General features: G+C 53.0%; 2 protein-coding genes across 12 annotated transcripts in view; one reads left to right on the top strand and one right to left on the bottom strand.

Moving 5' to 3' along the window:
* The first annotated feature begins 1980 nt into the window (after positions 1-1980).
* Positions 1981-18055, top strand: CPSF4L (cleavage and polyadenylation specific factor 4 like). 4 transcript variants are annotated; one of them, XM_032319561.1, is made up of 9 exons: positions 1981-3795; positions 5797-5847; positions 7539-7691; positions 10518-10613; positions 11422-11515; positions 11972-12011; positions 13399-13569; positions 14296-14344; positions 16974-18055. In XM_032319561.1, exons 1-9 carry the CDS (start codon positions 3762-3764, stop codon positions 16991-16993), a joined length of 708 nt encoding a protein of 235 aa, XP_032175452.1. In that variant the 5' UTR covers positions 1981-3761; the 3' UTR covers positions 16994-18055. The 4 variants fall into 4 exon arrangements, 3 of the variants coding, with proteins under 3 accessions (XP_032175452.1, XP_032175451.1, XP_032175450.1); XM_032319560.1 differs by lacking the exon at positions 16974-18055 and having other exon boundaries at positions 14296-16407; XM_032319559.1 differs by lacking the exons at positions 14296-14344; positions 16974-18055 and having other exon boundaries at positions 13090-13485.
* The window catches only part of C18H17orf80 (chromosome 18 C17orf80 homolog), a 10394-nt gene continuing 1113 nt past the window's right edge, over positions 16493-25773 (bottom strand). For 5 of the 8 annotated variants that reach the window (XM_032319531.1, XM_032319527.1, XM_032319529.1 and 2 more), the window contains 4 exons: positions 22976-24478; positions 18918-19025; positions 18231-18335; positions 16493-16652 (listed from right to left, as the gene is read on the bottom strand). In XM_032319531.1, the coding sequence (XP_032175422.1) occupies positions 16627-16652; positions 18231-18335; positions 18918-19025; positions 22976-24452 (1716 nt within the window). In that variant the 5' untranslated portion in view covers positions 24453-24478 and the 3' untranslated portion in view covers positions 16493-16626. The other 3 variants (XM_032319536.1, XM_032319533.1, XM_032319535.1) reach the window with 3 other exon arrangements.

Below are 25773 nucleotides of genomic sequence, written 5' to 3'. Positions count from 1 at the left end.
CTCTTCTGCTAACTCATTTTTGCAGGTGGTCTGGGCCTCTGCTCAGCCTGGAGGGGCTCTGGACACAGAAGCAGAGGGCCAGGTGGCCTGAAGACCAGGACACCCGAAGGCGGCAACAGTGGAGGAGGAAAGCTTTCAGGAACGCCCTGGGCCCCTGCATGTCCTGTGTCCTTGACTCTCAAACCAAAGTGCGGCCCCCATGCCCCCTCCGCCGCCCGGGCAGGATCTCATCTTTCCAGCCCCGGGGGGTGGGTGCTTTCCCGCACAGCGGCTGGTGGGCTGGCTGTGGGCTCCTGCAGACAGAGCCTGTGATCGTTGGGAAGCTCCTGTAAGTAAGCCTGGGAGCCTCAGTTTTCCTTTCTTTGAAGATTTTCTTTCTTTATTTGACAGAAAGAGAGAGAGAGAGAGCACAAGTAGACAGAGCAGCAGGCAGAGGGAGAGAGAGAAGCAGGCTCTCCACTGAGCAGGGAGCCCGATGTGGGGCTCGATCCCAGGACCCTGGAATCATGACCTGAGACAAAGGCTTAACTGATTGAGCCACCCAGGCACCCCTGAGCCTCAGTTTTCTTAACTGTAGAAGATAATAATAATAATAATAATATAATAACGGCTCTCTTTCTGGGGTTTTGTGGGAATTGGAGAAAAGATGGTGTACACAGTGAACCACAACCAGTTCAGTCCTAGGAACTATTAGTGAAGGTCGGGAGTCTCGGCCCCCATTCCAATGTCTACCGGCTCAGTAGACTTAATCTGTCCTTTGCCCCTCTCAGCCTTGGTTTCTTAATCTGTTAAATGGGTAGAAGCATCTCAAACATTTGCAGGGGTGCCTGGAAGGAGGCCCTGAGTGTGGGTGGGTCGTTAGTTCCCTTACTCTACCCAGGCCCCTGCGGGAGAGAGATGTCTTCCCCAGAGTAGCGTTCCCAGAACTGTCAGACTTGCAGAGACCCAGCTCTCGGACAAGGACACCGCAGGACCGTCCTGGCTGCTGGACCTCCCTGCTCTGCACTCCAAGTGGCTATTGTGAGGCCAACAGCTGTCTCTGCCAAGTGGCATCTCTGGGGCACAAAGAGCAGTGGAGAGAGCAGGGCACACTGGCTCATTGTCCTTGGGGCTCAGCAGCCGCAGCTGGGGGTTCCCAGGGGTTCCTCTGACCTCCACACCATGGCTGTCCAGGCACCCAGCCCATCCCTATGGACTTCGAGCAGCCTTCCAGCAGCACCTGAGCAGCACAGAGCCTCTGTCTCCTACAGCGCCTTTTACTGGGGGCCCCTAGCAACGGTAAGATTGAGGAGGGTGACCTTGGACCCAGGGACAGGATGCCGGTCCTCATTCCTTATGGCACCGACCCATTGGGAGGACAACTCTGATACAGCCGCCCCCCTGGTATCAGGCACCCACATGTGCTTCCCACGGCTGGCACCCCAGGTGAGGTCATGCTGGGGGTCCTGTTTCACTGGTGCAGAATCTGGGACTCACAGGGTTGATTAAATGGCCCAGGATCACAGGCTGGGGACCAGCAAAGTCCAGACTTGAACCCTGCCTCCCTGGCCTGCTCAATGCCAGTCTCTACCCTTTGCATGGACTCAGAGCACTCGAGTGGGCGTGGGGCTGATGTACAGACACCAGGGAGGAGGGCCTGGGCACAGTCAGCCCAGAAAAACACGGGCTGCCATTGACCAAAGACCAGGGGGACAGGCAGGAGGACCTCCCCCAGTTCCCGGCAGCCCGAGAATTCTAGAGCTCCCCGTGCCCCTGCTTTTCAGAGAAGTACATTTATAGAGGAAAAGGGGCAGGGTGATGATAATTCAGGACATCTGCAGCCAGAGTTAAATGAGCGTCTCATAATGATGGTGATTTAAAAATTAACGGGCGCCTGGGTGGCTCGGTTGGTTAAGCGACTGCCTTTGGCTCAGGTCACGATCCAGGAGTCCCGGGATTGAGTCCCACATCAGGCTCCCTGCTGGGTGGGGAGTCTGCTTCTCCCTCTGACCTCTCCCCTCTCATGCTCTCTCTCTCTCTCTCTCTCACTCATAAATTAGGGGAAAAAAATTAACTCCACTGTTTGCAGAGCAATGCACGACCACTTCGCGGCCATGACTGAATGAATCGATGAAAACACAGGTGCTGGGGATACGCTTCAGGGCACAGAGAGAGAACTAGGAGTTCCAAGAGGGGACCCCCCCAAACTGGGGCACTCAGCTCCCCACTGCAGCCCCTTCTCCGGGGCATCACCGGGGATTCTCTGGCCTGGGGCTTGTGTTTTCTCTTCGCACAATGGGGGTGCTGGTCCACTTGGGGAGCCTTGAGGGGGTTGTGTACATGGGGGGCAACCCGCCTGCCTGGTCTGACAAGAAGAGGAGGAAAGGACTTATGGGGTGGGAGACCCAGACCTCCCCTGTCGACACCGGACAGCTGTGGAACCTTGGCAGTGACCTACTTCCGCGTGTGTTCCTTTGCTCGTCTGTGACAGGAGGGAGGGCCCCGGCAGCTGAATGTCCACGTGGGAGGACGTACGAGTCCGCTGGGGCCGCCATAGCAAATCACCACAGAGATGGCGCCTTGAGACAACGGACACGTACTCTCCCAGTCCGAGAAGGCGGTGCGGGCAGGGCAGCCTCCTTCGGGAGCCTCGGAGGGAGAATTGTCCCCCGCCTCCGTCTGGGCCTCTGGGGGTGACCGGCCAACCTCGGTGCCCCATGGCAGCCACCCAAATCCCGCCTCTCTGCCCTCTCTGCGTGTCCCCAACCCCCTCTCCTCTCCTGTGAGGACCCTAACTGCAGGCTGATCTTGTTTGGGATCCAGCTGCAAAGATCCAATTTCTAAATCAGGTCACATTCACAGGGACCAGGGGTTAGGACCTGGTCTACCTTTTGGGGGGGAGACAATTCAACCCGCCCCAGAAGGCATTTTGGGGAAGCAAAAGCCATGAATGCCAGGTGTTGTCATTCTCATGCCAAGTCGAAGATGGTGCACGGTGGAGAGGGGTGGGGGGGACCCATCTTCGTCTTCACAGCCTCATCGGTGCACCCCCTGCTGGCCAGGAACACGGGGGTGCCCCAGGGAGTCCAGATGGAGGGCGGGACCTTGACCCCAAGAAGAGGGGAGGCTGGTGGTAGATGGAGGAAGTCTGCCCTGGGGTCTCCTCCACGCTTGGCTCCTGCCAGAGAAGCCCTTCCGACCACCAGAGAGCGGGGACGTCTCCGGGGCTCTGATTACTATTTTTATCCTCCTTTACATAGCGGCCTGCCCTGTCTTTCATCCTCGGTCTAGTCTTCGGGGGGCCGCCTGGGGCTCTCCCAGCCCCTCCAGGGACGCTCGGCGTTGTCATGAGAGAAAACCAAGCCCCAAGAGACACTCGAGTTTCAAGTCCCTGCTTTCTCCAATCTTGTCACTCACACCCTCTGCCAGAGGGTCAAACTGAATCTTGACCACCACCCAGCCCCTGCCATGTCACCCCATGCTCTGTGCTTTCACGTGGCTGGTCTCCCTTCTGGAACATTCCTCTGTGCCCCTCCCTGCCCCTGCTTAGCGCCCCCCCCCTTTCAGCATTTATCCCTCTGCGATCCCCTCTCATTCCCCTGGACCATCGTGTACTCCGCACTTGACTGGGAGGTCCCTGAGGGCAGGAGGACAGTCCCAACCCCCAGTACCCAGATGCCGTCTGGATGTTCATGGAAGGAAATCATCCAGAGACCCAGATCTGAATTCCCTCGTCACCGTCTTCCCAAGTGAGTGCCCTTGGCCTCACCAGCTGAAGCTGGATGTCCTCGTTGGCCTCCCGGGCCGGCCTGGTTGGTATGTTGACAGACGAATGGGTTTCTGGGACTCCTAATCGATGCACAGGACTAGGGCGTCTACCCCCAGGGGCCCCTGTGACCCAGCCTCCCCCAGCCTGCTGCTCAGCACCCAGCCTCCCGGGGATTGAAGTTGGAGGGAGGCCCGGGCTTCTGCAAACTCTGGGATGCCCTCCCCACCCCTCCCCAGCCCCGCCTCGGCTCCAGGTGTCTCTCTCTTCAGCTATTTTCTTTTCGGATCCCGAGTTCAAAAGAACAAGGCGAGCGGGAGCCCTGGGAAAACAAAAGCCAGCAGGCTCCTTCTTGCAGGCCAGCTCGGGCCTGTAGGGTGCTGCCCACGTCTCCGTTCCGTCCGGGAAGGAGGGCGTTGGGTTCCGTGGGTTCCAGTGCGACTGGGAAAACAGCAGCTCCAGTGGGAGGGAAGGCAGTGCAGGGGCCCAGGCGGAGGGGCGGGGCAGAGGGGGTGGGGGGGGCAGCCTGACCTAGTTAGAGCCCTAAAGGGCTCCACTGAAAGCCCTTTCAGATGTCCCCCAGCCCCGGGTGCAGGGGTGGCCTAATAATAATAAAACAACATTTGCATGGGGATTTCGTTTACAAAGCACTTTCTCAGGGGTGGGAGGCGCTCGGGTGGCCTGTGGCATCCTGGCGGGGAGGCCGAGGCCTCTGGTTGGTTCCACCCCCCAGCCGAGCTCCGAGCTCGCGGTTGTGTGCGCGTGAACAAAGCGCTATTCATCCGACTGTTTCCGATTCCTCTGGATTTCGTTCTTTTTTTTCCTCTCCCATGAAGAGCTCACTCAGGGCTTGTCACTCAGGCCAGAAAAGGGGTGTCAGCTGTCCCAGAAGGAGGGGTTGGCTGGGACCTGATTGGAGGGAGGCACCCCTGCCCCGCGGCACCCCCCACCCCCACCCTTTGGCCCCCAAGCTCCTGGGAATGGGAGCAGCCTCACTGCGGTCGGTTGGTGGAATTCTTCCCAAAGCTGACCTGTGGCTTTGTCTTCGTGGTTAAAGAGTGAGCACAGGTGTGGTCATGTCTGCGCTTATGTTGTGTGTCTGTCTGAGGACACCGCACAGAGATGAGCAGTGTGGGGAGGGGCTTGGCTAATTCTTCCCCAGCAGGGTGCATGGGGAGTGGGTGTGGGGGCGTGGGGCCCTGGGGGGGAGCGTGAGGCCCCAGGGTGTCTGCACCTGCGTCAGGGGGGCGTGGTGAGACATTCGTGGGGAGAGTCACGTGACCGTCTCCTGGCCGCTGGCACCCAGGGATGAGGGACGCAGCGTGAGACCCGGGCCCCTTAAGGGCCTCCCATGAGCTATATAGGGTCCACCTGCAGGGGCTGAAGCAGGTTTTAGCAGCCCCGGCAGGAGACCGAAGATGCAAGAGGTCATTGCTGGGCTGGAGCAGTTGACCTTCACCTTCGAGAAGGATGTAGAGACGCAGAAGGGCACTGGCCTCCTGCCTTTTCAGGGGATGGACAGTGAGTGAGACCAGGGTGTCGGCCGTCCCTCTGGAGGAATCGAGCCATGGCCCCTCTCCCGGCCCTCTCTGGAGGCCTCTCTGCTCGGCTCACCAGGGAGACTGAGTTGGGTGGGGGGGCTGGAACCGACCATCTGCGAGTCCCAGCTCAGTCCCTCCCTTCTTAGGGGCTCAGGTCCCCCCTCTTACATCTTCTCCAGGACTCTAGGAAAATGGGGCTGACTTCCAGGCAGTCCATTTCCCAGACTGGGAAAGCAGAGACACCCAGAAGGTGAATTGTGAGAAGCCCGGAATGTCCACACGGGCCCCCTGAGCTCCCCTGCGGCCCTCCATCTCCTCTGTTTCAGAGCTGGGGGTTTAGGTGTTGCGGTCTGGAGGCTGGTTCTGAAAGCCAGCAGCCAAAAAACCAGGAGCCTGGGGGCCCCCAGGCTCAAGCGTCAGGGAAGTTGGCGGGGGGCACTTCCTGAGAAGGAAAAGCTGCTCTGGCAGCTGCAGCCACTGAAGAAGCTACCTTCCTTCTTCCCCTTCTAGAATCGGGCTCGGCTGTGTGCAACTTCTTCGCTAAAGGGCTCTGTGACAAAGGTGGGTCAGCAGGAGAACCTGGCGGGGGAGGGGGTCTAGACCAGTCGATACTGTGGTGGGTTCCCCTGGGCCTGGAATAAGGTGTCAAATCTACACCTGGGGAGGGGAGGTTGGAATGGAGTCGAATTTGTCTTATAAGGAGGCAAAGGGCAGGAGAGCGGGTACGTCCCTCAGGAAGTCCTCAGTCCTCCCCTCCCCGCGAAGGATTTCCCTGGCCCAGCAGCATTGATTAGGGTACCCAGGGCTACCCGGAAGGGGACAGTCCCTTCTTTCTGCCTTGCTGGGGGTGGGAGTGTTTCCAGAGTTTCAGCCTGTGTGTTCCCAGGAGGACCCGGGGGTCTTGACTTCCCTCCCCGCCAGGAAAGCTGCACCCTTCTCCCCAGTCCCCCCAACTTCTCATCCTCTGAATCAACATGGGACCTGGTCAGCTCTTCTATGTAGTCTTTATGTCCTAAGACAGCTCTGTCTTTCCGTCTCTGAAATGCTACCCATAAATGTCCCCTGTTTCTCCCCCACCCCAACTTGGATCAAGCAAGCCCCTCTCCCCTAATACAGGCGACCTGACTCCAACCAGGGGTTCCCAACCTCTGGCTCACGAACCACTCATGGCTTCTTCCTATAGAAATACACAGTTGCCCCCAAAAGTCTTGCCTCCAATCTGGGGGTTCCCAGTCCCCCTATAGATTCAGGTTCAGTAACCCTGAGAATGTGAATGAGTTCAGGACCAGTTTTTTGGATCCAAGCAGTCCTGTTCTTGGGAAGCCAGGAGGCTGGAAGGGGCCCAGGTGGGGTGGGGGGGAGGTGCTCTAGGGCATAATTGCCACACACCTCGAATCTCCTTTGTCTTGTCAGCCCTGGATGATGGAGTGGGGGGGGGGCAGCATTGCTCACTTGAGGCTCAGCACTGAGATGGCGTCTCGGGTCCTGTCTCCAAAGCAGTGGTTCATAGTGACACCCTGTTGCAGAGAAACACCACTGCCCTGGCCGGAGGTCACACCAGAGCAAGTTCCGGGCCGGGTGGTGGGAGGGAAATTTACAAAGAAGCCCTTCCCGGTTTCCCTCCCCTTCTATCAGACAGTCAGCCAAGCACGAGCCCGGCCCTGCTCCGGAACTTAGAACTGGGGTGTCCTTCCTGCTGATGCTAATACCCCAGGAAGAAGAACAAAGAGTTACCTCGACCATATCCACTTCCTTCTATGTTATTACAAAGCTGGCTTGTTGGTTAGCACCTTAGGTCTCTGCACTCAGGAAACGTAACCTCTGTGGGAGTTTTTAGGACCTGATTTTAACAGGCCCTTCGGGAGCACTGGATGCCCCCAGACCGTGCTGCCCCCAGAACCACGGCTCTGCTCTCTGGTAGGGGTCCCCCGCCATGAACCTGGAGGAGAGGGGGCGCCTGAGAGCTGCTCAGACCCCCTGGGGCTCCCTGGGGTTTGAGAAGGGTTAGGCAGGTCCGGCAGAGCAGAGGGTTTGAGCAGAGGGGTGGTCGTGCGAACAGCCTGCCCAGACCACTACACCTCCTTCATGTTGCCTCTGGCCCCTGATTCTAGCTCCCGGGGGGGGGGGGGGGGGTGGTGGTCAGGGGTTGGGAGGGAGGGAGGGGGGCATGGGGGATCTGAGCCCTAGCCTCTCCTGGGGGAATTCCTTCCTGGGCTGAGCCGGGTCCACACCGGGTGCTCTGGTGTCCCCAGGGAAGCTCTGCCCGTTCCGGCACAACCAGGGGGAGAAGATGGTGGTGTGCAAACACTGGCTCCGCGGCCTGTGTAAGAAGGGCGACCAGTGCGGTTTCCTGCACCAGTACGATGTCACCAGGATGCCCGAGTGCTACTTCTACTCCAAGTTCGGTAATGTCCCGCCCTGGCTCCAGGCCTTGCCCGGGAGGTTGGCAGGGTGGACTGTGAGAGGGACAGAAGTTTTGAGAGGGGCACTTAGAGGAGGCCGTGCATGCCTCTCTGAGCCTCGGGTGCCTGCTTCTCCAGCCCCCTAGGTACAGGGGCCCCTGGTTGTTGTTGTTTTTTTTTTAAGGAATTTTTTTTTTTTTTTTTACTTGACAGAGATCACAAGTAGGCAGAGATGCAGGCAGAGAGAGAGGAGGAAGCAGGCTCCCCACTGAGCCTGATGTGGGGCTCGATCCCAGGACCCTGAGATCATGACCTGAGCCGAAGGCAGAGGCTTTAACCCACTGAGCCACCCAGGTGCCCCAGGGGGTCCCTGTTTTACTGCCCCGCAGGCACACACGGGTCCCTCTGAGGGAAGGGGAGGGTGTGGCTGGAATCAGGGGCTGAATAGTTCCCCTGACGGTCCTGGCTAATCACATACCCGGACTGATTGTCTGGAAACAAGTCTTGAAAGGGCGATCTCTCTGTCCCGGGGTGGGTCTGGGCCAGGGAGCCCCAAACAAGCATTTGGAAGCTACTTTCCCAGTGCTTGTCCAACACACAGAGCACCTGTTCTGCTGGCCCGTATCATTGTCTGCTCTCTCCACTGTCTTACTTATTAAGTCTTATTTTAGAAGGAAACTTGACATCGTTTCCGTAAGTAGAAAACGAGCATCTCTTACGGGCAGTGCGAGGTAACTAAGCAGACAGTCTTGAGGCTCAGACGCCCTAACCTCTCCACTTATCTTGTGTGGTCAGGTCTGGCCTCAGGACCACCTTTTGTCATCCCCGGGGCTGCAGAGGGGGAAGCCACAGCCACGTGTTCTCTCCCTTAAGAAGGGTCTGTGAATGTGTTTCAGATCTCATAAAATATCTTCCCAATGCCATTCTACCGCTCCGTTCTTTCCGGAGCTGGAAGGAGCCCTAGGGATTATGTAGCCTAGCGCTTTTCAGACTGTGTTCCAAAAGAGTGACCGGGGAGGGGAGAGCTGGCCCAGTCTCCAGGGACCTCTCTGACTGAGACAGCTGCAGAGGTCGCTGTCCCTCATTAGTGCCAGCGGGTCCCCCCCCTCCCCCCAGCGTTGTAGGGGGAGTCTCGGGTATGTGGGAAGAAGGCAAAGCATCCTCAAAGAGCCCCTCCCAGGCCAGAAGTCCATGGCCCGTGTGCTCAGAGCTGGGGTTCAGCTGCCCACGTGTGTTCTTTGAAAGGAAGGACAAAGTTTTCCTGGAGCCTGGCTCCCCTTGGTCACCGCCTAAACCTCTTTCATTTAAAAAATGCCATTTATTCATTTCTTCAGGAAAACTTGGTTCTGTTTTCTTTTGGGACTTGGATGCTGTGCTGGGGACGGGCACAGGGATGGGACCAGGTTCCCTTCTGCCCCCCAATACCTCTCACGGTGAGGGGCATCCTTGTAAATCATTGACGGTCGTTTGTAACCTCTGTTTCTGCTCTTAGAGTAAATGAGTATCTCTAATAGCCCATCAAAGGGATTCTGCTTCTTCTTGCAAGGAAGTTGATTTGTTTAGAGCCTTAGAGCTCTAGCTCTCAGGAGCGCAGGATGAAAGGGGCCAGGGTCTTTGGGCACAGCCGCTGGCTGGGAAAGGCTGTGTGGAGGGTGGGGTCTGGGTGCCACCTGCTGGCCGTCAGGGGTGCGCGGAGACGTGCATCCAGGCAGGGGCAGAAAGGGAGCCCTGCGCGGGTGACTTCCCACTGCCTGACCTGTCAAATGCTCACCAGCCCTGGAGGGGGGCCAGGAGGGGGTATGTCTCTTCCATTCCTCTGGAGGCCAGAGCCAGGAGTCTGCGCTCTGCCAAGGGCTGCACACAGATGACCAGCACGGAAACCCATCGTCAGTGCAAGGAAGGCTGGTGATCGTGGCCATGGCATTTCCCCTCTCCGAGCCCTGGTGTCCTCATTCGTGAGACGGCAGGACCTGGAAGGAATGGTGGTTTAAAGCTCTGTGGCATCCGTGGCCCTCTTCTCCAGGTGAAAGCCAATGGTGTGAACATCGTGAAGTTCCTTTTGGTTCTGAGAAGCACCACGTTGTAGATTGTTAGGGAGGATGAGATTGGAAGCCTTTACCACTTCTCTACTCAAATGAGTGAAAAATGAACCGAATCTTCCCCAAGGCTCCTTCCAAGCTCCTGGCCCCTAAGAGAAACCTAAGAGGGTTCTTCCCACAACTCTCAAGTGGTCTGTCCGATAGGGCTGGTTCCTGTTAGGGAACCTGAGTCCTGGTCCCTCTACAGACCAATGACAGTGCAGATGTGAAACCACAGGTGTCCCTCTGTGTTGCGTCTGGCATCATCCCAGTGCCCCCTTGGAGGCACGACTCTGCTCTTCTTGGCATTTCCACCAAAAAGGACTGTGCCCTGGTTCTGGAAGCACCGTGGGTCTCCTAGCGATGAAGGCAAGAGGGTTTAATCAGATTGTTTCCACGATGTGTCTTCTTGGATGGTTAGCTGCTTACTCTGGGTCTCCCCTCCCCACCTCTCCTCTCGTTCCTTCCTCTCTGGTAGCCTCCAAATGCCTTCAGTTCCAGCCCCTCCTTCGGGATCTCTGGCCCTGCCTCAACACTGCTAGGTGTGCTTATTCCTACCCCAGTCCTGCTGGGCACATAGTACTGAGATCCATCCTCCTTAGATTGTTGGAAGGATCAGAAAAACCTCTCTGTGGCTGGTGGCAGACAGCAGGCAAGTGGCTTCTGTGCAAGGGGCAAGGTCCGTCCAGTCTGGGGAGGATGGAAAGCGCACTAAAGATGAGCCTGCTTTAAAGAATGCTGGACTTTTCAGGTGATTGCAACAAGAAGGAATGTTCCTTTCTCCACGTGAAGCCAGCTTTCCAGACCCGGGACTGTCCTTGGTATGACCAAGGTTTCTGCAAGGATGGTGAGGCCCCCATAGAAAGGGAACAATAGGAGATCAAGCTGGGAGAGGGGCGGTCCCTGGCGGGGGTGGGGGGCGGGGGGCGGGGACTTCCCAACAGAAGATCCTTCCATCATCCTCCCCAGGCCTCCCTGTAAGGTTCAGCCAGCGATGGGAGCAGCTTCTTGCAGCAGGCTTGCCGGGGTTCTAATCCCCGTGACTTCAGAATGCATCAGCTGTGTGACCTTGAGTGAATTGCCGAACTCTCCTCATTTATGGAAAGGGGAAACCCCTCCCTCCTAGGGGCGGACCCCCAGGAGACTGTTCATCTACAGTCTCCTCTTCCCCCCCCCCCCCACCGGTGTACTGCCGCTGAAGCTTGCTCTGCCTACCCCATTAAGAGGCAGGTCCCCCCCCCCCATCCTCGTCCCTGTGCTCTGAGGCCCACATGCTTTGTTTTCCTTTGCCTCCAGGCGCATTGCTCTGAGGCCTCAGCTGAGTTGGTTTTGGGGAATTTTAGGGGAGGAAAAGTAAGCTGTGGGGTGAACCTTTCCTCAGTTGTACCTTCTGGAGCTAAGTCAAGATGGCATGTGACTATCTACAATCCTGTCATTCTGCCCAAACGCAGTGTGTTAGGAACGCTTCCGGCCCCCTTGTTCAGGACCTACCCCAACATATTCCAAGGTCGCCTCTCCCCTCTCGGTCACATGGTTAGGAAGCAGGTGCTTTGGGCAATCTGGAAGGGAGAGATTTATACACCCCGTGAAGTGGAGAGCCTGACCCTCCTGGTGAGCTTTGTCATGTGTCTTTCTGGCTGTTCTTTGCCCAGCAGGTCCCCTCTGTAAACACCGCCATGTCCCTAAGACAATGTGTGTTAACTACTTAGTGGGCTTCTGCCCCAAGGGCCCCCACTGCCAATTTGCACAGTGAGTATGACCCCTGGATCAGCAACTCCCACCTAGCACTGCCGTTCTCTGGCTTCTAGATCTGGAACCTTCTCTACCTTCACTGGCCCAAGGTGGGAAATGAAGTATCTGGTGAGCATCCGCCCAGTGTTTTCCTTGCTGCCTTACCCGGCACACCCACCCCCCTCCCCAACTTGGGGCTGCACTGAACGCTACCCCAGGCAGATAATGCGTCTTCCAGCTGGGCATGGACATCTAGTGCTTCACAAACTGTTCTAGAAATGAGTAGAAACCCTTAACACCCACCCCAAGCCTCTGCGGTTCTCCCTCATCCCCTGGCTGGGGTCTGGGCTCCTTCCCCACCGGGTTCAGAAATGGGAAATCTGCAGCAGGCTGACACCGAGCATGCTAATGAGCTGGGGGCGGGCGTGGGGGCTGGAGCCAGGCGGTAATCATCTCTCTCTCTAATTCCCTCAGTCCCAAGATGAATCTTTCACTCAACTCGAGCTACACGAAGGTGAGTGCAGGCAGGAAGGGGGCAGGTGTGTCTGGTTCTCTTTACTGGGCATGCTCCCTGGGAAGCAGTCTCTCTCTCTCTCTCTCTCTCTGGTACCGCCCTATGCCCAGCTGCCTTCACTCTCTCATGATCTGCTCCAAGTACCCACCCCGGGAAAGGCACACGCCAACACCCCAACCCCCTCCAATCCTTGTAACCTCTGCTTCAGGATGCTCAGCTTATGGGCCCCTGAGGCTTTCCTTCTCCTTAGCTGGAGTGTGTATGTCTGATCTTTATGCCCGACATGGGGTTTGAATTCATGACCCAAAGGCTAAGAGTTGCATGTTCTTCCAACTGAGCCAATCAGGTGCCCAGTGTATGAGGGTTTTTTTTGGTTTTGTTTTGTTTTTAGATTTTATTCATTTGTTTGACAGAGAGAGAGAGGTCACAGGTAGGCAGAGAGAGAGGGGGAAGCAGCCTCCCTGCTGAGCAGAGAGCCCGATGTGGAGCTCGATCCCAGAACCCTGAGATCATGACCTGAGCCGAAGGCAGAGGCTTAACCCACTGGGCCACCCAGGCGCCCCCATGTATGAGGGGCCCAGCTCCGGATTTGTGGTCTAAAGATGTCGTTCGGGATCCGGGCTGTCCTGGTCGTGCCCAGTCCCTAGGGAAACATATATGTCTTCTTATTGCTGCCAAGCACCGATGAGCACCTCTGCACATCAGGGGTCAGGGAACTAATCCAAATCTGGCCCCTGCCTGTCTTTGCACAGCCTGGCACCTGAGAATGATGTTTTAAAAAGCGCGTAGGAAAAAAGGCAAACCAAAGAATAAATACTGTTAACGCGGGAGAATGAAAATGTCTGTTCTCGAAGTTTTCCTGGATCAGGGTCAACTCATGGCTTCCGTATCCTCCAGAGCCGGTCTCAGGCCTATGCGGCGGGGCTGAGCCGCTGCAACCAAGCCCGCGTGGCCTGTAGAGTCAAACCGCTTTCTATCTGGTCTTCTACAGAAAGCCAGGGCTGACCCCTGGCCTGGATGACTCTGGCAGAGGTCAAAGCAGGCGTGGGAACAGGGCTCTGCTCTCTCTGTTCCTCAGGGCCCCGCATCCGGTCCCTCAGCCCCAGGAAAGGCTGGCGCCGGCTCGCGAGGGCGCCCCCTGCTGCCCCTGAGTGGGATCTCGGCTGGAAGGTGGGAAGCCGCCTCCATCCCTGACTGTTGGCCAGTTCCCAAGCCCATGTGTCATCGTCAGCAGGAGGCATGTTTTGAAAATTACAGTTGTCACCAAAGGCGTCTTGAAACCTGGTTTCCGCTGAAAGAGCTGGCCAGAGCCTCTGCCTCTGGTCTAAAGCCACCATGTCTACGCAGAGTGGATGTCTACAGTGTTTTCTCCTGACCTTACCTGTAGCTAGTCCACGGGCCACGGCGTTCAGCACCTCCTGCTTCCGCCTGGGAGCGTCGCAAGCCCCCTTCCACGACCACGGAGTGCCGGCTTCTCCACCCTCAGAGGCAGCCCCAGGAGCCCCTGCTCTCCTGCCGCTCGGGGCTCAGGGCACGGGAGCAGAGCCCGTGCTACACGGTGAGTGGCCGCAGACAGACCAGGCCATAGCCCCGCTGAAGGCGGGGGTAGGGGGGTGGGGTGGGGTGGCTGCAGTTGGTCAGGTAATAACAACACACTGGGGGGCAGGAGTGATGAATGGGGGTGTGGTAACCCCAATGTTTCTGCTAAGTCGCCACGACCTCAACTGACTTGCATCTCCAGCCAGACAAGAATTTCTTTCCTTATTAAAATCTAGTAAATTAAACAGCTCTCACCTCCTCCTTCGCTGCCTATGAATTCGGAGTTCACACCTAATGTCCTCAAGAATTGGGGGTGTGTGTGCAGGATTTGGTACGGGAAGGAACGTAGCACGTTGTTTTTCTGATTTTGTTGATTTTGCTATTTTCTGGCTTATCGGGAAGAAACGTAACTTCATGAGATAATACCTACACTGTCCCGTGCTCCTGACTCCTCTGTACTGAAAGCTCCAGCAGGGACAGGGAAGGGCACAGAGCTCTTGCCTTTCTTAGAGTACATTTGATTTTGGGGCCTTTGAACATCTGGATCCCTGTTCTCTGGGATAGCGATGCTGGCTTGAAGGTCTCAAGGTCTTTCAGGCCCGAGATGGAGCTTCATTTAAGAGAGAATCCATCAAACTCCTTAGAATGACAGCGAACTAGCTCTCAGGGTTCCCTAGACGGGTTAGGGCATTTCTCTTGGGATCCGAATTTACAAAAAGTGACATCGGTCATCTTTTTCTTTTAGTGTCGTAACATGGGCCGTTATGCCAGCCAGAGCAGTAAGACTCCAACAGGTAGGAGTTATCAAAAAGTAACCCCAGGTCGGTGGGCTAACTGACGACCATCCAGCGAAGAAACCCAACGGCCACTCTGTGGGATCCTCTGGTCCCCATGCCCAGCGCGCCCTCGTGTTGGCCCCCATGGGGCTGGAGATGCGGACGTAGTGGCCTGGTGCACGGGGGCTTATTTCCTCTAATTCTGTAAGGGAGCCCACTGGTAGAAATACACCAGGACTGGAGGCAGATGGGACTGTGGTAGGGGATCACAAAATGGGGGAGCAGGATGGAAGTACACACAGAGCTCGGGTTTGTGGGACATGCACGGGTCCTGCTCCGCGTGGCTCTTGAACCACGGCCAAGCTCAAGCCGTTCAGGGCAGTGCTGTGCACATGGCCTCTCCTGCTGCTGGGAACTGATTAAACCCAATGGTTTTCTTCAGCATGACAGCTGCCTCCCTGCGTGGCTTCCTTCAGTTTAAGGCTCTATTCTGTGCGTGCTTTAGGCGAGGAGTTACAGACAGGGTGATGCCGCAAACAAGGCTTGTCTCTGGGAGGGGAGGGAGTGATGTGCACCATTTAAGGCCACACTAAGTCAAAGGCCATTGTGATTTAATCTGTAGGGAGAAGTGCAGGGAGGCTAAGCCAAGCCTTTTGGGGAAAGGGAAAAAACGGTAGGTGTGTGGTCGGAGCAGGTGTGCCAGCACCCCCTTTGGCAGATGGAGACGGCTGCCCGGCCTGCCTGGAGCTGGAGGGAAAGGGGACAGGGCTGTCCTCCCCCAGGGCTGCTGAGACCGACACCAGGCAGCTGTGGAGGCAAACTGCCTCACTTCCTCATGCTTAAAAACGAACCTGGCACCCGCCTCACCGGGTGGTCAGAAGGCTAGACCGGGAGCGTGCAGGTCAAGAACTTGGCACAGCACTTGGCTTTGATCGCGGAGTAGGCACTCACACGGCAGCCAGGCTTTTGTGTGAATTGTGGTGGGGTCTTTCTTGCTTGGTTCAAGGTTAGAATCTGAACACGGGATGACGCCACTGAGGTTTCGTCCTGAGAGGCCCCAAGAAGTAAGACAACATGCCCGGGGCCACGCCCACCCAACTCAAAGATGATGGTCTAGCAGAGGCAAATAATAGAGGAGAAGTAAAAGTACATACATTTAAAAATGTGGTCTTTCTGAAAGGTGGTGGTGATCCCACAGAGGAGCACAGGAAGCAGGCCAATTAGGATCATCCGTAAATCAGGACAAACAAGGACTAGGAACAGTGGCAGCAGACAGGGTCTCCCATAGGAGCAACACACCCCATTGCTAACAACACGACTATCTTTAAGAACCAAATACTTGAATGTATATTAGACAAAAGTACTTTCCCCAGTCCATTCAGCATCTCAGATATTCCCACTCGGGCCTAAACTCCAGTAGCTGACGCCGGGGTAACCCACCCTACAGAGCACAGGGGCGCAGCCAGGGCAATGGGGCGGGCCCTTGAGGAGTTCTGGCCTTCTAGAACGGGCCCCTCCTTGTGAGTCTTCTCACAGGTGGAGTGAAGCCTGGCCATCCCAGAAACTCCTCCTCAGGAGGGACGGGAAGGCGGGTGGGGACTGTTTGTGTGGATTCTCTGCCCGCTCCTGAACCAGAAGCAAAGCCTAAGCACTGTTGCTCACCCAAGAAGAGCTTCCGCCAGGCCCGTGGAAGGTATCGAGCATCGTTCTGGGAGACAAAATCAAGGAGGCTGTCTAACGCGGCTCATCAAGCTATGAGCATTCCTGACTTTTTTCTCAGCTTTGTGAAGAGCAGCTACTTGTGCCTCGCGTCTGCAGGACGCTGGCTTCTGGCAGCTCAGACTCCCGTGTCTGCATTTCCAGTTTGGAAAAGAATCTCTGGTCTTGTGGGATGGAGCCTTGCATCCGCCACGTTGCACGCAGGATTGGGGCAGGCTGTGCCAATGAACTTGTGGGGATATCTGCATGTACGAGTAGTAAATCTGGCCTCACAAACCAGACTCACAGTACCCGTGGAAGCGGGAGCTATGAAGTGTATTCCCTCTGTCACTTGCAGTTGGGCTCGACCTCAGTCGGCGGGTATCCGCTGACCTCAAAAACTCAGACTACTGGGAAATGTTCACCCAGAACCAGGCCAGTCCACAGTCAAAAAACGGACTTCCTCTGTAACCATTTTAGATTCCAATAATTTTATTCTTTTTACTCCCTCTCCCCCAAACCATCTTCAATGGTTAAATGTTCACTGCTGGTGTCCCAGCGTATGCCCCCTGCGGGCTCCAGGCTTCCATCCTGTGTCCCGGTCACCACTTCCGCCAGCGCTGCAGCTCTTTGGATAAATAGAGAGAAGCGTAAGGACCCAAGAGGCCACTTCTTTTTCTTTTTGTTTAAAAGATTTTATTTATTTATTTGACAGAGAGAGATCACAAGTAGGCAGAGAGGCAGGCAGAGAGAAAGGGGGAAGCAGACTCCCGGCTGAGCAGAGAGCCTGATGCGGGACTTGATCCCAGGACCCTGAGATCCTGACCTGAGCTGAAGGCAGAAGCTTTAACCCACTGAGCCACCCAGGCCCCCTGCCAAGAGGCCACTTCTAAAGACGGTTTCTGTCTCCTGCGTGTGCAGATCATTCCGTTCCCCTTTTGTTTTACAGATTCAGAAATAAAGCCTTAGGGGCAATCAGAAATTTCTGCTTCACTTTCTTCAAAGATGTGAAAAACAAACCTCAGGTATCAACCACCCGAGCCCTTTCAGACAGGTAAGCCTTTAAGGGGGGGCTTGTCCCTGAGAAAGAAGTGTAAGTGAGGTGTCTTGGAGTCTCCACGTACACAGAGCTGATGAGAAAGGAACGCCTCTTCCTAATCAACAGACTGGCGGACCACACATCTACCAGTGCCCCACCAGCGGTGCGCAGGAATATATCGCAGTCCTGTTTCTGCTGCTTGATCTGCTCTCCCACTTACTAGACACCCAATCAATCAAAAAATCCAATTAGAGTCAAGTCTCCCCCCCTCTTTTTTAAAAGTAGGCTCCACGCCCAAAGTGGCACTTGAGCTCACGACCTCGGGATCAAGAGTCACATGGTCTAACAACGCAGCCAGCAGGCACCCCAAGTCCTATTAAGCATTTGAGAATTACACTGTTATTAATGGTTGTCTTGTACCTTTACACCAAAAGTTTTCAGAAAGCATCTGGGCTTTTTTTAATCGTGGAAAAATACTGGGCTTTTTTGGATATTCTTTTATATACTTTGTCTTTTAAACTATAACTATAAACTTTGTAAACTTTATAAACTTTACAAACTTTAACTATAAAAACATATTTTTATAAAGCAGGACTTTAAAAAAATGAGGTAAGTCATCGTGGGACTAAAAGAGAAATGAAGTTCAGACATTCTTCCTCTTGGTAAGACCTGATGCAAGCTGGAAGTCCCAACTAGGATGGTTTTGTTTTACATGGTGAAAGTAATGTTTAAGATATCCGTGACCCTCAGACACGAGTGGGAGCTGTATTGTTTCTCCCCCGCTCTTGGGAGTACAGAGCTGTTCAGTTTCAACGATAAAAAGAAGTTCTAAGGCAGGAATGGAGAAGGGTGCTGATCTGGCAGGCAAACGACTTTCAGAGGAGAGAGCGGACCACCCCATCTCTAGGGACCTCGCATCCCTAGAGCACAGGTGCAATTACGTCAATTCTAGTCAAATCTTACAAAGTTCATTGTAACCATAACCTTAAATAGAAAAAAAAAAAAAAAACCCCAGAGCCGCAGGTAGCGGCTCACTCACGAGGGTATGTCAGATAAAGCAGCACCATCATTAAAAAGCAATTCACAGACTCCCCGCTGCCAGCCCCCCGGAGGTCCCGCAATGGGATGTGACCTGTGATTTTGGTTAAAAATATCAAAAAAGCTTACTCAGATGCCTGAAGCTCCAGCCGCACCACAGGACAAAGTAGCCGGTAAAGAGCATGGTGAGGCCCCCGACGCCGCTTCTCACGGTAGTGCTGCACCTGACCCAGCCTATTTAAAAAGAAACACGTCGGTTGCTACGGTGAACGGCAACCGGGGGCGGCAACATGCCAGTGACTCAAGTTCTCCCAGTCAGCATGGGCGTGGGGCTTGTAATGCGCAGCGTTTACATATCCCCCCGGCCAGGGGTAATTTTTTAAACAGATGAAAAGGCTCAAATCTGGAAGACCTTCAATTTTAATATTTAGTTACTGCTGCTTTGAGAGTTTGGTCGAAATCTTGAGTGGAGATTACTATGATTGGTTCACTCCAGGCACAGGGTCCTCCTGGCTCTGGGACGATCGAGGTGGGCAAGGGACAGAGGAGGGTAGGTGACGGGGGTGCGGGGGGGGGGGCAGTACAGAAACCAGCTCTAATCCGTAAGTGGCAGCTGCTACTCTGCCAGGTGTGCTGCTCTCGATTACGTCCGCTGCTGGGGCAGAAACCGACCAAGAGGAGAGAAGGAAGCCTGCGCACTCGTCTCTTTATCTGTTTCCCTTCGCGCTGCTGTACCAGCCATGGCTACAGTAAGAGAAACTTCTCCAAATGCCTGGAACCAGCAACACAACCCAGCAGCCTGTGACTCCAGCTCACCTTTCTGGACAGCTCCCAAGAGCCGCATCAGAGACAAGTTGGAGGATGCAAGTCTGGTCGGGGGCTCCAAACTCCTGAGAGCGGTCGAGCTTCTCTCCCACAAAGGAACTACGGTTCCAAACAGAAGGCACTGTGATCGTTCACCAGGATTCAGGCTCTTTCCCGACACTCCGTGCCCGCGCCTCCCAGGGCCAGGCTGCAGCCCCTGGGATCAGGACCCGCAGACGTTTTTGATCTGATGAGCGGACTGCGCAGCCGGTCCAGTACACGTGCTCTGGGCAATGAACGGTCTACATTTCCCACCGGCTGCCAAACATCTGAGCAGAACTTTCCACTATTACAGGGCCTACTGCTCCCCGTCACTCAATGTACTAGACTCAACACGTGTGCCCTATTCGCCCACTGCTACCACTGACCAGCCGTTTCTCACTTCTGTTCAACCAAAAATGCAGAACCAGAAAGCAGGCTGTAAGGCTGTCTATTTACAGCTTCCCGGCACCTGTTTTTCTGTTTAATGACAGGCAGGGTATCTCTACTGTTGCTGGTCCTCTGGTCTTGGTGGGGTTCATCAGGATAAAGGATAAATGAAGCAGATATTTACGACAAGTTTAGCAGATGAGGTAAAAGTTGCTACGGATGTAAAAATGCTATCCAAATACTTGTTACGTTAAGGAACAAGGAGAAAAGCCATACTGACTTCCAAGAAGTTACACCGAAAGAATTATTTTGCAAGGTGAAGACTAAAAATCCTTAAAATAAAGGATGACATGACCCATTCTTGGAAAAGATGGGAAGAGACACTTCTGTGTTAATTCCAATTGTAGAACCACTTCCCCTGCCGTGTCAGAACAGGGGTGGCCCCCCGACTGTTCCTTCTCCAACCAGAAGCCTCCTTCATTAAGCGTTCACAGTGGGTATGAAAAAGCCCAGGGCCCAGGAGGGGACAGCTCAGAACCCACAGGAGTCCCGTTAGACCGTCTCCAGTGTCATCCTTCCCACTACTCAGGGACCCTGAGCTCTGATCTCCATCCCTTTTGGCTGGGTTGCGAGCCCAGGAACTGCTAACACCCATGGCCATCTCCTCTAGATGTTGTCCTCGACCTGCCAGTGCTGACATCCTTACGTCCCAAACCTAGCAACAATGGCTCCGCTCTCTCATAGAAATGCTGGAGCCGTCCCTACCTTGTGTACCTCTAACACTTCTTATCACCCCTCCGGCTTGGCTGGAACTCCAGAAATGTGACTGCCTCACCTCTCATGCCTCTCTGGCTATTGTAAAACCTCCCCTCTCACGGCCTCCTCTGGCTACCAGCTGACCTCATCCTGGCTTGTGCTACTGCCCTGCTCAGCTGCTTCCCCACATATGCCCCATCTCAAATATCTCACCAGGGCAATGCTACTGGATGATGAGAGAATGGCCTTTAAAACCCCATGACCCAGGGCACCTGGGTGGCGCAGTCAGTTAAGCGTCAGAGTCTCGGTTTTGGCTCAGGTTGTGATCTTAGGGTTGTGGGATCAAGCTCTGCAGGGGGCTCTGCACTCAGCTTGAGACTCTCTCTCTAAAATAAATAAATCTTAAAAACAACAAAAATCAAAAAACCCTCAAACCCATGATCCTGTAAGGTTTCCTCATTCTTTTAAAAACATTTATTCATTAGAAAACACAAGCAGGAGGTGCAGCAGGCAGAGGGAAAGGGGGAAGCAGGCTCTCCATGGAGTAAGAAACCCGATGCAGGGCTCAATCCCAGGACCCTGGGATCATGACCAGAGCTGAAGGCAGACGCTTAACCGACTGAGCTACCCAGGCGCCCCAGGTTTCCTCATTTTACCTTCTGCTATCCCCACCAGCCAAGTTTTGCGTTCTGTAGTTCAATGAACTGTGTTTTTTCCAAACCACCCCCTACCCTACCCTACCCCCATCTGTCCACACCCCATCCCCTGTGCTGGGTCTGGGGCTCCCTGCTCTGGCAGCCCCCCAATACCAATGGTACTTTAAAGCTTGGCTGCTCTGCAGAAACACCATTTGAAAACAGGATTCTTAGACTTTATTCCAGGATCAGTCTCTGGGGATGAGGTCCAACTGTCAGTCGTCCAAGTGCGGGACCCAAGGACCTAGATCTTAGGGTCCGTAATCAAAGGAGCGAGACCGATACAAAGCAAAGGTCAAGCAAAGCTTTATTTCGCGCCAAGCATCGAGAATCAAACTGACCGGTCAGGGCCATCTCTTACACAGAGGTGATCCATAATCCTTTGATTACGGATCCTAACACCAACTCTGTGGTGTCCTCAGAACGATCAGTCTGCTGAGCTATGCCCAGTACTGCAGACCGTGACCAATGAAAGAGAACAGAAGCACTTAGAACCCGGGTGCCTGGGCAGCTCAGTGGGTTAAGCGTCTGACTCTTGATTTCAGCATGGAGCCTACTTCGGATTCTCTCTTTGACCGCCACTCACTGTATGAACATGGGCACGTCACTTGACACTTTCGGGGCTCAGATTCCTCACCGATAAAGTGGGACAGGGCCTTCAGCGACAGTCATCTGAGTCGTCGTGAGGGCTGAACGAGGTAATAATGCAACATACCAAGCGGTGTCTGATACAGTCATCCCCCGACCAACATGAGTCCCCTCCCTTTTCCCTCTGAAATGAAAAGTGCCTGTATCAGAGACACTCCTCAGCACTATCAAAGGTAGTACAGGAAATAAGTAAGTCCCGCTTGCCAGAGAGATTCGCACGGGCCACTGCAAACCTCAGAGAAACAGATCTGACAACCACCTATGTTTCTAGTTAGGGTGCACTTTCTGCAAGGCGGTTTAGTGGAAAGAACAAGAAGAGTCTGTTCTACCTGCTGCTTTACCATCTACTAGCAACATGACCTTGAACCAATCACTTCTCCTCTCTGACTGTTTCTTCACCTGCCAAACACAGAAAAATCACTGCCCACCTCTCAGGGCGGTGACACTGAAATAAGAAAATGGAAGCACTCTGAAAACAAAGCAACACAGATGTTAATAGTAATTCTAGGTCAGCATGGGGAAAGGGCTGCGGGCCCCAACTTTGACCTTGAGACAGACTACAAGTCTGTAAAGAGGGCCTAGAGGTTAGGTCTGTTTGTAGGAAAACCAGTAACCACTAAAGCAGTCGATGATGTACCTGTAGCTAGCAACACTGTCCAGTCACTACACTTCTGTTTTGAAAGCTTTAGAAAAAATTAATTACCGTACCAGAAAAAAAATGCTTGTTGTCAGACCAGATGACTTGGGGTTTAGTGAATATATAATTTATAAAATATACCAGAAAGAGAAAATATGTCCCTTTTAAGAAGAGATGTTACAAGTTTTTCAGGTGCAAAGCTACTGAGTTGCTACAGGTCTCCTGTTGAAGCTAAAAGTATCAGTAAATGCTATACACACACACACACACACACACACACACAGGAGATCTAAATGCTACATTAAACTAATGTGCTTCTAGAAAACCTTAAAAGAGAAAATTCTAAAGCTTCCTGGTGAGGAAAATGAAGAAACTTTATGTACCGTTAACTAGAGATAGTCCAATAACTGAAGGTCAAGTTGTGCAGGAGAAATGAAGGATTCCCTGAAATTCCAGGGAATTCCTGACTTGACCCATTCTAGGCCCTGGCAAGGAGCTTCCGGAGGGCTTCTGAGGAGATGGCCTCACAGCCTGTCCATCTCTTTCCACGACTCCTTATTGGATCTCTCAAGACAGCCTGAACAGCTGCCCAACATCCCCCGGCCAAGCCCCCACCCCCTCCTGCAGCGGAAATGCAAGTGATCAATGTCACTGGCTGACCTGGCCTAGACCTGGCCGAGTCCGACCTTCAACTCTGCGTGGAGGGCAAGGGAGAATGGTAAACCACTGGTACTAATTCTGCGGCAAGAATTGATGTTTTCAGAACAACTCTAAGTCTGGTACACTGGAGTGCCTAGATAAAAAAGTCAAATGAGCAAAAACAGGAGTATTCTGAACCTTATTAATTCAAAAGGCACAGAGCTGTATGGATGGGCTGGCTGGCCCATGAAATTGCACACATTTACCTTTTGAGAGTCTTTCCCCCTGGGGACTGGTGAGCTGAGGCTTTTGGGCCACTGCATTCCAATACTGGGGCTTCCCTGGCAATACTCCTAGTCCAAGATAACCAGGATAGAGCTCTGGAAACCACTCCAGGCCCAGGGAGCTTGAAAGGGTCTTCCTATCAGCAATGCCAATCTGACGGAAGGGGCTGTAAGAGGCGTGAGGCAGGACTGAATGTAAGGTTTGCTGGCAGCCCAGGTGGGACACTGGGGGCCCACGGCCAGAGCTGGGCTGCAGAGAAGCTCCTTCACCACTCTCTGTTAACGCCTCCACATCAGGGACTCGGTGAGGATGGGAGGCTCCTGCTTTCTCTTCTTGGAAAAATCTGACAGCCAGAGAAGCAAGGCTTTGATTATGTGGCTGTGACACAGAAAGCAGCTCACTGCAGGCCGTCTCTCTTGGAGTGAACAAATTTAAACTGGGATCTTCGTGTGGACCTTTCTTCTCTGTGGCTGAATCATCACTACTGATGTTCTTTGCATCACCGTTCACAGAAGCCCATTCCGGGATTTCTGCTACAGACAGACTTTTCTCTGCATTTCCTCTGCTGCCGTGTGCCTCTGTTCCAAGGTACAGTCCTTTTCCCTGGTTCTCCCTGACTTGGATGTCACCTACTGGGCTAACTTTAAAATTTAAAAATTGTGATTCCGTGTTCTTTTCTTGAGTCTCAGAGTCTCTAACATCAGAAGAGACTTCTGAGAGGTGGTCCCTGGCCTTAGACTGTCTCTCGTTGTTTGACAATGATGTTCTTACTCCTTCAACTCCATAACTGAGATTCATGGGAGAACTGTGATGAGGTTTATCTGGTAAATTTACTAGACGCTTCCATCTTAGGGGATCAATTTTGTCCAATCTGAAATTAGTAGAAGTGATCTGTACATCATTGGGTAAGGCAGAAGAGTGTTTTCTATCTTGATTTGATGAAGAAGGTTGTACTGGGCCAAGAGGTAAAGATGTTTCAGTTTCTGAAAGGTTACTTCTACCTTCCCCTGATGTAGGCAAATATTTGGCAAGTTCTCTCCTAGGAGTGGTGTTCTCTGATGCGTGAAACCGACCCTTCGCTTCTCCCTGGAAAGTTATCTTTGGTTCAGTATTTTTTAGTGTTTTGATAGAGCTCTGACCTTGATTCTGGACGTCTTTATTTGCCTTTGTATTACTTGATCTTTCCAAACCAACAGCCAGGAGTGGAAGAGACTTCGTTGCCCGTTCTGGTTTGTCCTTTACCAAGCTGGTATTTCTCTTCTTACTCGCCATCTCCAACTTTCTCTCTTTAGTGTTATTTAAGTCGGCGATTGGCCCTTTCATTTTTTTAGCGTGTAGAGCTGGCTTGGACTGACAAGCTTTCTGATCAGCAGGTACAACTGGTCCTATCATCTTACAATATGGCAAGTGGGATTTTAATCGTTTAAATGGCTTTTTACAGTAAGGACACACTTCCATCCTGGATGAGTATCACTCTCCTATTCCTGAAAAACGCAAATGGGAGATTATGAGGGGCATATAGCTGGTAAATTACTAACATTTCATTTAGGTGTGTACCTTTCATTTGGAAGAACCTAGGTTGAAGGAAGTTTTAAAAAATGTGTTTTGGCTTATTCTTTTCCTTACAGAAGTAGAAAACATGGTTGCTTTTAAGATAAATATCGTTGGCTTCACTTCTGTTTGACATTTTACATTTCTTAAAGTCTTCCAAGAATCAACTGTTGGTAAAAAAAAAAAAACCAACCAAAGTGGTTTTCCATAACCCTAATTAGTAGATGAGGAAAGCCAAAAGACTTAAATCTAAAATATTAATGGTTAAATTAATGGAAGAAAAAGTTGTACAAGATACAGGTCAGAGAGGCGCCTGGGTTGCTCAGTCGGCTAAGCATCTGCCTTCAGCTCAGGTCATGATCCCAGGATCCTGGGATCCAGTCCCATGTGGGGCTCCCTGCTTAGCAGGGAGTCTGCTTCTCTCTTTGGCCCTCCCCCTGCTTGTGCTCTCTCTCCCCCCTTAAATAAATAAAATCTTCAAAATACCAATCAGATTAAAATGTTTGCTGTTTAAGGTTACAGCAAGTCAACTGGTTACTACGTGAGTGTAAAGAAACTGTTAAAATCCCTTAAACACATCACTTAAGGAAAGAATGGCGAAGAGTAAAAATTCGGGCCACCATCTGAAGGCTGCTGCTTAGAATCATGGTTTTCGAAGTGGTATATGGAAGATCTACTACGGTGCAACAAAAAAATGTTAGGCTTTCCATCATTTCAGCATGAGAAAAGAAGCTCTAACACCGTACTGGTAACATATGTATACACACATACACGTTTATGTAAAAGTGTTTACCATGCACAAATGATATATACACGTGGTGGGGACACAGTCCTCATTTTTAATTTACAGTCTGCAGTACAATGGACAACCGGCAAATTCATTCAGCATGAAATCTTTGTGATATTCATGCCACATAAAAACAGGGAAAAAAACAATACCATGTATCATTTGTACCTCTTTGAGCACTAAGCCTGGCACATTACCGTTGTTGAATGAATTCCTTTTCTGGACGTAAACACGCAAACGCTATTATCACGGATGACTATGGCTGTGAAGACCTGACCACTGAACACGGAGACTGAAACCATTCACACAAAACAGATACACAGAATCCTGGCCAATCCATTTAGGATCCTATACAAACTCGGGCAAAACAAAACTGTTTGCAGCCAAAGAGCTTCAATTATTCTTACTTTGGAGGTACCCCCTTGACAATATAATCAAAAG

This window comes from Mustela erminea, chromosome 18 (genome assembly GCF_009829155.1).
Source record: "Mustela erminea isolate mMusErm1 chromosome 18, mMusErm1.Pri, whole genome shotgun sequence".
NCBI classification, from domain to species: Eukaryota; Metazoa; Chordata; class Mammalia; order Carnivora; family Mustelidae; genus Mustela; species Mustela erminea.
Note: the sequence above shows the minus strand (reverse complement) of the source record. Positions and strands in the feature narration are given on the sequence as shown.

Coding starts and splice junctions, on each gene's coding strand:
- CPSF4L (XM_032319559.1), top strand. CDS start 3,762: ATGTCCTCGTTGGCCTCCCGGGCCGGCCTGGTTG. Junction 5,848..7,538: donor TAAAGGGCTCTGTGACAAAG/GTGGGTCAGCAG, acceptor TGGTGTCCCCAG/GGAAGCTCTGCCCGTTCCGG. Junction 10,614..11,421: donor CCAAGGTTTCTGCAAGGATG/GTGAGGCCCCCA, acceptor TTTGCCCAGCAG/GTCCCCTCTGTAAACACCGC.